Consider the following 12518-nt stretch of genomic DNA (forward strand, 5'->3'; position numbering starts at 1 on the left):
AATCAAAAAATGAGAAAAAAATTTGAATGAGAGCAATATTGATCACGCCGATAAAACGCCATCAAACGAGTAGCCAATGGACAAGTCAAATCCATCCAGAGAGCAGAAGAATATTCTAGAATAAAAACTGTCAAGCAAAAATTTTGCATAAAAAGACACACACGACCAGATTAATGGCCTAGAAATTCGTTCGAGAGAAAATTATGACGTCAAATAATTACATAGCAAGAATGCAAAAACATGACATTGTTTTTTTTCCAGAGTTAATATTGAAAACTATTTTTTGTTCACGAGTGGTTTTGTCAGGCATCTTTGGGATCCGTTAACTATTTTTGGGATCCGTCAAGTATTTTTGCGATCCGTCAAGTGTTTTTGGGATCCGTCAATTATTTTTGGGATCCGTCAAGTGTTTTTGGGAACCATCAGGTATTTTTTGAAGCAACCATATGTCTGTATCTGTACATGGATTACCTCTTGGCTCTTGAATGAGATTGGCCCGATGGTGTATCGAGGAGCATCAATCACCACCTGTCTCTCATAGTACATGGCAGAGCCAGTGAACTCCAGCAGCAACAGACACAGACAACATACCAGACGCTGGCACCTATACACGTACATGGACTTCATTGCACATTGTCGAAAACTTAAGTACGATAGAAGAGTTGATCTTGATGGAAATGACTGTCCACCATTGCGTTTTGAAAACTTACCATTTACCGGTGATAGTCCTCCCCAATAAAAAAAACATTCTGTAAATAACTTTTATTACAAATTGGTAATTAAAAAATCTGTTGAAAAATTTGCATGATAATCCTACAAATTCAATTCTTTGAACAACCTCCGAAACAATTCGTTAAAACAATAAAAAAATTCGGTTGAGGTACCATTGATTAGTCTTTCTTAAGAATTTATGAAGAAAATTAGTCAAAAGAAAGATGCTATAACAATTTTTTGGCTTCATTTACGGTGACCCCAATAATTTTACTTCGATATAAAACACGGCTGATGCATTTCGAAAATTGGACCAGGACCTTGTGAAGTTAGACTCAGGTGGTCGCATGAAGAGAGAGAAGTAAAGATGGTCATCATCCAACTTGTCTCTTGCCTTGTTGGCAAACAGGTGCTGGAAAGCCTGACGCTGCTCTGGACTAGCCACGTGTAACATACGGTCAGTCAAACCGTCACCTAACAACAATCAAAACAAAAGTCAATCGGTATGATCCACCATACCATTGTATGTTCGAGGGAAACAAAAAACAGCTGATTTTGGCATTCATTGTTCCGACCCACTTGTGGGGGAGGAACTATAAGTAGTAAATAATAAGAGCGTTAAGAGCGGGGGGGGGGGTATTCATGCGATACTAAACATGGGAATATAGGGAGTGATCATGAGTGGGAATTAGGTTAGGAGGGATTGAATGGTTTGTACATGTAAAACCTTTCCTTTCCGCTTTATTCCAATCTTTCTTTCTCGCCGCTTTCTCAGTAGTCTTAGCGCTTTCAAAACACTCAATCAATTTAAATTAAAACCAAATACTTAACTCCATGCAAAATCAAGACTTGTACAGTTTTGCGTGCGCTTTTCTGCACTATTAAATTTAATTACACTGTCTAATAACGCCTTGCAGTTTTAAACACTGGTTCTTCTGGTTCACTTTCACTGGCTTCCTCTGCTTCAAAATTAATAAACGGGTTATCGGGACTGGAATTTTCATCCGAACTTGCATCAAAATCAACTAAATCACTGCTCCCAATATCCGAATCGTTTATCAATTCAGCAGCTAGAAAACCAGGGTCGGGTGGCTGCCATGTGTTGGAGCTTTGGGTGTTGGTTTCTGGAGACGATTGTGGCACAACGAAACTGTTATCCCACTCAGGACTCGAACTTAGCTATAAGTCACTAAAATTGCCAGAATTTTCATAATCCCACTCCACATCGTCGTCGCTCCAATTTATTTCATCTATAGCATAATCGCCCAGTTCATAGTGGCCAAATGGGAGGGTTTTTATGCCATCGGGTAGTATGTAGCGTTTATTATCAAACGCTGACAAGCAGATTTTGTTTGTAGTTACTGTGCGCAACGAGTGGTGGTCAGAAACAATCCGGGTGTTCTCTGCACGTACACTGTTACCTGACAGCAGGGTATTCACAAAGTCTGCATGTCGTAGATGTTGTTGCGCAGCCTTTGTCACTCCCTTTGCTGAGAGTTTTCTACAACCTGAAAAGATGGAAAGAAAATGAGAAAAAATAGGCGCTATTTTGACTACTAACCCCCTATATAATAACAATACATACTAACACATTCCAGATGTTTACTAACCAACTATATATATTTATAGTAAAACTAATACTATTGATTTCAAAGATAATAAACTTACTTGTTGACAGAATGGAGTAAAGCTTTGGCTTTAGGCAGATGAATTCGGTAATGTAGTCGCCGGCGAATTCATCCTTAAATTTAAGGACTACTTTCTTGTTACTGGCATTAAACAAGAAATGATCAGACGGGTAGTTTGAAAAATCGAAATGGCTCAGAACTGACTGCGGCTTTTTTGATAATTGCTTGTAGAAGTCCGGACTTTGAACAGAATATAAGAGGCTGTCCGTATCACTGTATAATAGGCGACAGTTGAAGTTTGCACGCATGACCCGATAGTGGAAATAATACATGTGATATTTCGCCAAATCTAAGATGGTGGCTCCCACAATAGTTGGAGTGTTCCAAAAGATAGATTTTGGGCGTGTCGTCAAAGCAGCCATGTTTTCACCGAATATCATGTAGCGGTCAAACTCGAACTTAGACACTACGTTCAGCACTTGTTCAGCGTTACGCGTGATTGTAATTTTACTGCGGCGTCGCTTAGATTCGCAGTTCTTGCCGTATACAGCGTTGTTCATTAACTTGTAAAAATTCTCCTCAAACTTATTAGCTGCGACTTGTCGTTTTTCACTGTTTAACGTGATATATGGAGATAGCCAGCTTTCTTGGCGGAACTGCAGTACTCTATGCACTTTTTTGATTACAAGTCCAAGTTCAATATACAGTTTGAGCAATTTGTAGTGAACCACATATCTCTCCTTATCAAAAAACGTTTGTAATAATTTCTTCACTTTTGATGTGGGCAGGTTGTGTTGCTCTTTCAAATTAAGTTGGTATTCTCCCAACCACTCCTCTTCAACAATGTCCTTTGTAGGGGCCAGGGGGAAATCCCGGTGATCGTCATGCAATCTTGGTGGGTATGAAAGATCGACCTCCACAAAATATCCCACGCTGGCGTTGTCGGGTGTGTCTAGGACCTCTTGAATTGTAACTTCTGTGTTGAATGCGAACTCTGAGAGGGGGAGTTTTTCAAGTTGCATCACTCCTCCGTATAAATTGTTTGCATCAACACAGAAACCGAATTGATGATCTTCTGTGCTATTGTAGTTTGGAATGTATTGGTTATTAGCAATGAAGCGTCGGTTTTCGTAGACAGAGGTGACGCCACCGCGGATTGCAGGCTCGATCATATCTAGATGTTCTCGCTCTGTCAATAATTCGACATTTGCTTTGCAGATCCTCAATGAAGCCTCTTTGGCCATATTGGGTAAAGTAAAAAAGTGCATGCAGTCCAACTTATAGGTAGTAAAACTCAATTCTCTGTGAAATTCACAGACACAGGCCAATAGTGCGCAGTCTAATTTTAAGTAAGCGTCGTGGTAATCTTGAAGTGTTCCACAGCCAAGAATTTCCCACATCCTGCTTGCATGAGCTAAATTACTTTCTGTAATATTCACATTGCCACCGTCTAAGGTGTTTCCCCACTTTTCTAGTGGTGGTAGTTGTGTGTCAGAGAACTTGGCACGACTACTCATATACGAATAGGGATAGTAGCCTTTCTGTTTTAGCAGCTGAATATTTTCACCCGAGACCGTCGGAAACATTGACTTCATTATTTCAAATTGATTCGCCGGGAGTATTTCCACGAGTTTTTCAAGTGAGCTATTCATCATTTTGAAGGAGTCGATGAACCGTAGATATTCATACACCTTCACCGTTGTCCCTTTTTCGTTAACAAATGTGTCAATGAGCACACCAAAGGTCATAGATATGTATTTTTCGTCCGTGGCTGGTATGACGCTGACGGTCGTTGTTGGTTCACAGTTGTTCAGAGCTAGGCAAATGTGGTGTAGGTCATAATTTTGTATGTTATGACCTACGACAGGAATGAAATTGATGTTTCTCCTTGCTCGGTTGCACTTTTCATGCGCCCAGCCGAGAAATTTGCCACTATAGTGACAATGGTCTAAGTCAATCGAGTTTTCGGGGTCTTCGACTTCCGAAAACGGTTTCTCACAAATCCAGCATTGTGTAGCTTGAGATTTGTCCAAACTTCGCCTGTCGCCTTTGAAAAACGGATATTTTCTCTTTTGCTTGTGGATATCTCTTGCAAGCTTGTGTAGCACTTTCACAAAATTAGCCATACAGTCCTCAGAACTGTCAATTTCGTAAAAAATTGGTTTGCTGGAGTGGTGATCAATTACTGTTATCGCAAACCCACACGGTTCATGAATCTCCTTTACTTGTGTAAATGCTCTGCTACTAGGTCCTTTGCATCCTGACACGGGTCTAAGAAATGACTCAAAGTCGAAATATATTACCAAAGGTACGAACCAAGTTGCAGAGAGGTTTGTAAATTTGTATGAATTTTGATCGCTTGAAGGCATGTGAATAACTGCGGGAGCGTTGTTGCCACAGTTAGTCATGTGCACATTGTAACTTTCGAGGCCGTCTCGACATATCCAAAAGCAATTTCGACAGATCCGATAACAATAACGAAAGTCAATACGTCGTACGTAGCAAACGACTTTTACAAGGTGAGTAATCAGTACATAGTGGTGATGATCGTGATCATACAACAAAAGTAGATCCATTACAAATTCAGATTCGTATGATGAAATTTTAAGAGGAAAAAATTGCCCGTTTTCGTAGCCAAACACATTAACTTGAACATCATTCAGTTTTTCGAATTCGGGAATATCTTCAAAGCCCATAGGCATATCGAATTCACCTAATGGTTGATGAATTCCCGGTTGATTGTAAGTGGTCGGGGATGTTTTGGCAGTTTGGTAGTTCTGATCAACTCTGTCCAGACTTACTCCATGATGTAGATGATATGCTGCTACATAGCAATATCTGAAGCACTGCTGGTCTTCATAATTTCTAATGTTGAGCAGACCGCGACAATTGGCAATTTTAGTTGGCAGTGCGATATAGGACGAGCCACGAATTGGTCTGAAACGTGCGAATTTCACATCCACTTTCACCACTTTTTCCAGCACCCATCCACTACCCATCGAAGCAAATGTCGTTAATACGCTCATCATTTTTTCGACCATTCCCCAGTAGGCTGGAATCGTGAGACCGTTTGCGTAGACTGGAGTCATAAGTGAGTTAGCGTATATTTCGATGCGCTCATCTTCTGCATTATCAGGCTGGTCATTATGGTGCTTTATCAGCTGTAGTTTTGCACACAACTGAACCTTCTGTGGCCCATGGCATAACTGCTCATTTATGAGGCTATCGATTTTGGGTTTTTGAGCACGCATGAAGTTTTCAAGATCACTTGCTTCATCTGCGTCAGTTGTTTCAAACGTTCGCAAGAGGCCGTTGAACGCACTTTCCGTTGGCGTATCTCTTGGTTCGAACTCGTCGCCAAATACGGGTAGAGAGTGCACAGAGTTCATATGCTGAGCATACAAGTGAGAGTCATTAAACCCAAGATGGCAACTGCGGCAACAGTTGGTGAATCGCGAGTGTTCGGTCCTCATGTGCTGCTCGAGATTCGAGATTTTTCGCGAAGTAAATTCGCATAATGAACACTGGTATGTGGGTAAACCAAGTTCATCCGGGTGGAAATGATGTTCATGTCTAGTCCGATTGCTAGCTGTACTGAGTAAAGAATCGCAATAACGGCAAGGGTAGACCATTTTTAACTTGAGTAGCAACGAAAGCTTTAGCTTGAGTAATAACAATTCAACTTGAGAAACGAAAGAACAGAAAATGGTTTCTCGGTTTTTCCGAAGCGTAGACCATGGATTGTTTTGCGCGCCATTTTTGAAATTTTAAAATGCTGCAACCTGATTGGTCGGTTTTGGCGGGCTTATTTTATTTCGAATTTTTGTAAAATTTTATATTTTAAAGCTAAATTTTTTCAAATTATTTCTCTAGATACAGTGAGAATAGGTGAGTGAGCAACCGACAGACAGAATGCGATGACTTTTTAATGCAAAAAAATGTAATTGGTTTGCAATTAAACATGTTCTTTTTGAATAAAACCCCACATGAGGGCGTTGTTTGACTACTGTCTGAAAGTGGATGTTATAGCAACGCTACGCAAAAGTTGTGGGAATCAAAAATGCTTGAGGCATCATGAAACGTAGGACCCCGTTGAAAAAACTGCTCCATCATCATCAGAAAAAAAGTTAGTTTTTTCTGTCAATCAAGTCGTAAATTGTCAAAACATGACAATTACATGACAGTTACACATGTTTCTTCTTTAAAAGCATTTTTCGATGACAGGTCTCAGAATAGAACTTCACATGATGCCGCTGGGGATTGCGAAACTGCAAAAAACGGGGTTCTAACTCTTTTTTATCAGGTAGTTGGTGTTCTAATTAATGCCAGATGTTAATGGGACATGAATGGCCAGATGTTTTGGAAATCGGTGAAGGAGCAGTTTTTCGACCTCGATGCTTATGAGCAAATTTGTCAAGCATAACGAGGGCATTACAAATCTGCAAAAAAATCTTCAATTTTTTTTTAGTTAATTAGTAATTTGGCTAATTAAGCGCTAATTAGCTCTTAATTAAGGGCTAATTAACTCATTAATTATTTGTCTAAATTTGACGAGTGTGATGAGAGTTTTTGTAGCTCATTGTCTGCGGATGCCAATGAAACACTCCTTTTCATCCCAACTATTTTTTGGAGCCCACTTTTTTGGGGTCAAAGGTCACTGTTAATATGTTAAAAAACAGCAAAAAATTGCATTTTTTATTAATGTTTTTCTCAAAAATTTTTTCTCAAACATCTTCTTTTTTAGCATCGGAACAGCCCGTTGGCAATTAGTTGATGATACCACATCCTTCTTTTACCGTGTTTTCGATAGTTTTACTTGTCATTTGATGTATAAATAGTACAATTTCAAAGTTTTCACCTAATTTTTACATTTTTTCGGCACTTTTAAGTTTCTTTTACTGCCTTTCTGTCAGTTTTTTTTTACAAAATGAGCGAGTAGTATTGTTACGTTTTACAACATGACACCTAACCATCCATCTACACACATTTTGAAAAATCTTATGACAATTTGTTGGTTTTTCATTCCAAGAAATTTTGATTTTTTTTGTGATTTTTTAAAATTTATTTTTACAATAGTGCTTATTAGGGACAAGTTGATAGTTTTAGTTGCTATTCAACACAGCAGCCGAAGAACTCTTTGCAATGAATTGAGTAACCTGAAAAAAACTAGTAAAGATTTTGTTTTTCGTGGTTTATGTAATATGCTGAAGCAACTAATTCTTACTGTTTTAAGTTGAATAACTTTGTAAAATCCATTTCAAAGCACTCTATGAAGGAGTATAATTAAACAAAAGTTGATACTTGATTTTTAAACGTGATTTCCATTGGCTAAAATTCTAGGTTCCTGCTTATGGGATAATTCAAAAGACAGAGAACAAGTTCAAACATGTTCAATTTGAGAAAAACTGAAATCTTTGCAAATTTTTCATGTATAAACACCAAATAAACGCTTACATATAATTACACAAAAGAAATAAATTATGGGAAGCTCTAAAATTAAGCAGAGAAAGTGATGCTGATAAAAAGTTTAGTCTTCAAAAAGCACCGAGAGATTAAAATCCGACTTTCTTTTTTTAGGTGCTCTGCATACTTTTGGCGTCTCCAAATTGTTTGGAGTGATAGTCTTATCTTCTCCATCGCTCTCTGGAACTGGTGTTTTTGGTGATTCAAAGTTTGCCTCTGAAAGCATTGTAGTATCGGGTGTTTCTTGGCTTGTCGTTCCAATTCCAAATATCCAAGGAACTTGATCTCTACTGAGTGCTGCGAAAAATGACGGGCTTGAGCTCTGAGGCGTTGTTGTAGCGCTAGGGTCACTCAGCGGAGTTGTCGGTAAGCTTTGCCCTGAAGAACTTGATGGTGATGTAGGCGATAATTGAATGCCCCAAAGACTGGCTAAATTGTCACGAGCATCTTGAGCTCCAAGTTGGTTTTCGAATAGTGGCACACAATCGCAATCATACTTGAAGAGAAGTTGCTTTGTCTCATCGGGTAATGTTGCAATGTCTTGCGGCTCACACGATTGCAGTTCTTGTGGAGGCACTAGACCACCAGAAGTTATAATACTTCCATGGGCAGGTAAGTTTTTTCCCGGCAAAGTGGCAACAAAATCGATAATTGGTTTTGGTATAATGAAGCGGTCTGATGTAATCCAATTTTTCTCAGAAAAGTCTTTATACTGTTGAATAAAAACAACATAATTTTCGTACATAGTCTGATATACTAAAGTTCTTTGCCAGGACTCTTCAGAATCAGAGAGCAAATAAAAAGACATTCTGAAATTTTAAAACTTCAAAAATTGTTCAAGCAAGCAATCGAGATCAGATAAAGAAAGAGATTGCAAGATAGAGAGCAACTAATGCTTCAGAGGAAAATAGTCGTAGTTGTTAAAACTAATTTGATTTTATGGTTCAGGCACTCCCTTAGGTCACAATTGTTTTCAATCCACTAACAACGAATTTGATCCCCTGCATATTACCCACAGGAAGACAAATTTATTGAAGCTAGCTGTTATCAGTGCACCAGACCAATGTTTAACGACATATATTTATATGTCCCATGTTTAGGTTTAAGCTGTTTTATGCACACAACTTTTCTACATTAAGTTTTCCTTTTATTGCCCACTTTTCTTAGTGTGTATATATATTCCTATCAATTTGATCTCTGACCTTAATTGTAATAAAGTTTCATGGACCCAACATGTTTTACTGCACGTGTTAATATATAAACAAACACGTGCGTTATAGAATAGTAGTTTTCTACATGTTCAGTGTTCCTTTTGCCCACATTTTCTGACACGTGTTTTATGTCTTCTTATCAATTTGATCTTTGAACTCTCTTTGCAATAAAATTCCATGGACCACGCACGTGTTAATAATTGAACAGACATGTGTTTTACAGAAAGGTTTCCAAGTTAAAATGAATTAACAGACTCAAGTACGCCGCTGGCGTACTTGAGTCTGCATTTTCACACATTTAAACCTGTTTGCAATTAAAGACAGAGTTGACACTTGTTTAATCCAAGCTTGCCGCGCCACTTTGGTGTGAGTGTTTCTTCGAGGTGGTCTGTTAAATTTTATATCGCATTTCAAAAGAACCTGTTATCAGTATAACCAAAGACTAAGTTGAAATATGCCGTTTTCTGCCACAAAAGATTCTGAGTTTGGGGATAGTTATTATGATATTTCAAAGACGGAAAAACGTCTAATCAGGGCCACCCTCAAAACTTATGAGAAGACTGGAACGTATGTGTTTCTGAAACTATTCAAGAAAGTTGACGACGATTACGAATTTCAACAACGGCTGTCACTAACTACCGAAGAATTTGATAAACTTATTAAAAAAGCGCCAAAAATTAGGGAAACTTTTCCTTTCAGTTCACAAGAAGCTGAATCAAAATCGAAGACTGACGGACCTTCTCCTGCTAAGAAAACGAAATTTAGCGCAACATAAAAGTCATGGTTGAGGCAATGTTTGAGCGTTCACCTAGTTACTTCAAACAGTTTCAGAAACAGTTTAAATTTTTAGTCACTAATGAAAAAATTAACTGGTCAAGCGTGAAAAATTTTGCAGTGGGTTCCCATTTCGATTCAGAATTTTGTCAGTTGACAACGACGACAGCTACTAACCATTTTCATGTTCTGATAGATACATCAGAAGCAGCAACAACTTACAATGACATTTTCAAACGAAACAAGGCTTTCCCCGTATCTTGTCTTTTCACAACTTTTCGATACTTGTTTTCATCAGCAGTGGATTTGGAGACAAAAGGCGATGTCTTTTTTAAATTGAAGTTAGCGGTTGATTTCAACATCAAGAACGAAGAAAAACCTGAGCCTGCAGCAACAGTGCGGAAGCGTTTACCAGCAATTGTTACTTTATCACAACAGCTACAAACGAAAACTGCTGGAAACTCAAACAAAAATAATGGAAATACTGTGAAGTCAGTGAAAACAACGGTAACGCAGAAGTCAGTACACAACATGATTTTGCCGGGAAAGCAAACTCAAACAGACAATTTCAGTAGTGAAACTTTGCGTAGATTTGAATCAATTTTAACTGGTCCTCATTCTGGTGCTTTTTGTCGGATTATGGATATTTTTGTGAGTGGTTATGGAAATTTGAATATTGATACTGATTTGTTGTTCATTCGTTTTGTGTATGAAGAAAAAATTAAATTTTGAAAAAATTGAATTTCATTCAAACATTAGTAGTGTTAGGTCATCATCATATGGAGAGCAAACCGTATCAAATCATTATCACTACATTTAACAATGGGCTGAAAACTGAAAATAAGATGAGCAATATAAATACAAAAAAGTCCACATAGTTTTGAGTCTCGACTTTGTATGGGCTGGTTTTCTAGAACTTGACATAGCTGAACATCTCCTTGGGTAGAAACCAGTCTTCGATATACATTCTTATAGAACACAATTGGTTGCCCCAGAGGATCGGCAAAAATCAAATTCTTGTTTTTGACGCATAATAGGAGCCAATGTGTTCCAGCATTGTCAGACGTTGATGCATTGACTATTATAAATGAATTTGGTTGCAAAATTTTAGGGAAATTATTTGCTGCAAAGACACCCAGAAATTTGTGCTTCAGTAGCTTGCAGTGCTGTATTAAATCATTTACTTCGTCTTCGTTCATTAATTTGTCAATATATGGTTTTTCGACACACGTCGTGCACTGTCAACGTAAATTGTACTTGTTTTTTCGCCAATTATAAAAATTTCAATATTGTTTGGAAGAGCCGCTGAGAACTTCAGTTCCACGGTTATTGAACTGTTTGTCAGCTCCGGGTGAATAAAATCATGGGAAGCCTGTTGCGTGCTGGTAAGGTCAAAAACCATAAGGAAATGGCTGGGATACTCGCTCAGTTTAATTCCATGACCGTTGTCAATATAAGCCAAGTCGGATATTGTGTTAAAATAGAGACGTTTATCGTCATCTGTTGATATTGGACTATCCGCAACAGGCAGTCCGTTGCGATAAATATATATTTGTTCGAGGCCAAATTTCCGATAATGAAACGGGTTGAGCCTGTTATTGCCTAAGAAAGCTTCGTTAGTGTTTAAACAAATTGCAAGTCTGCGAATTGGTTCCCGCGAGAAAATATCCTCTTGCTTCCAACTATGGAGACCAGCTGAAGCCAAAAACGTTTTTGTTATGGTTTCGAAGTAGGGATAAGATGCAGGACTACTTAACAAGGTTTTTTCAATGGCTGACATAACGTCATCATTTAGCGTCATCTTGCGGACATACAAATTGGCTTCCAAAATTTCTACTTTGTAGTGTTTTGCAGGGTCATCGGACATGATGACAAAGTCATCAATAGAGCGTCTGAAAGCAATGCGAAGCGTAACACCGCTAAGCAGATGTCGATCACAGGTGAAGAAGTCAACGGCAACTTTTCCATAAAAAGCGCATTCGGCTGATTTTTTAACTAATTCTTTTGTCCTGTCAATTTCTGTTGTCGCTAACGTAGCCGGGTTCTCTTCGAATGAGTAGCCTTGACATGCTAGACATGTGTTTTTTGCGTCTTTGTTGTGTGAAAATTCGGTCTCGATAAAACTTTTATGCGCATAGTTCCCGTTGGCATTTGATATTTTTAGTCCATTAGCAGATACCGTACAATCAGAAAATAATGAATGTAACACATTGTTGCAAAAGTATGGAGCATCCGTTTTCGCTTTGTCAGTAGGAGCTCCTGCATCATATTTCAAATCAGCTCCAGACGACTGAACAATTTTACATTTGATTTCGAGAAAAATTTTTTGTAAATCTATAAAATTGTTTCGATCACCAGAGACTTCAAACTCTAACATAGGTCCATTTGGACTGTAGACAGGCCCCAATTTTTGGCAGAAACTTCCATCAAACGTTACTAAGAGAGCTGGCTTTTCAAATAAATCCAGAGAACTGTGAGTTGCTTCTGTTGGCAACAAATTAGCGATCATCGTTAACTTTGGCGAAAAAATCTGACCGACTTCTTTTCAGGGGCCTCCGAGTGGAGGCCCCTGATGATGTTTTTCCGTTTGGTTACTGCTGCTGACTTTTTGGATGAGCTCTTTGACCGACTTCTTAGTCTACGTTGTCGTAGTGTTCTTTTTCGTGATCCGCCGGTCTGTTTTTTTACTGTATTAGAAATGGTGTTCTTGAACGCTTGCTTTGGAGATTTT

At 38.4% G+C, this 12518-nt stretch overlaps 1 protein-coding gene across 1 annotated transcript in view; it reads right to left on the bottom strand.

The window, feature by feature from the left end:
• Nucleotides 1-12518, bottom strand: part of LOC142344897 (uncharacterized) — a 217429-nt gene that overhangs the window by 55781 nt on the left and 149130 nt on the right. The window contains exons 27-28 of the mRNA XM_075396946.1: nucleotides 1032-1185; nucleotides 472-604 (exon numbers count right to left, since the gene is read on the bottom strand). Coding sequence (XP_075253061.1) covers nucleotides 472-604; nucleotides 1032-1185 — 287 coding nt within the window. The remainder of the gene's footprint in view (nucleotides 1-471; nucleotides 605-1031; nucleotides 1186-12518) is intronic.

The sequence above is a fragment of the Convolutriloba macropyga genome, chromosome 8 (assembly GCF_964194025.1).
Source record: "Convolutriloba macropyga chromosome 8, txConMacr16.3, whole genome shotgun sequence".
Taxonomy (NCBI): domain Eukaryota; kingdom Metazoa; phylum Xenacoelomorpha; order Acoela; family Convolutidae; genus Convolutriloba; species Convolutriloba macropyga.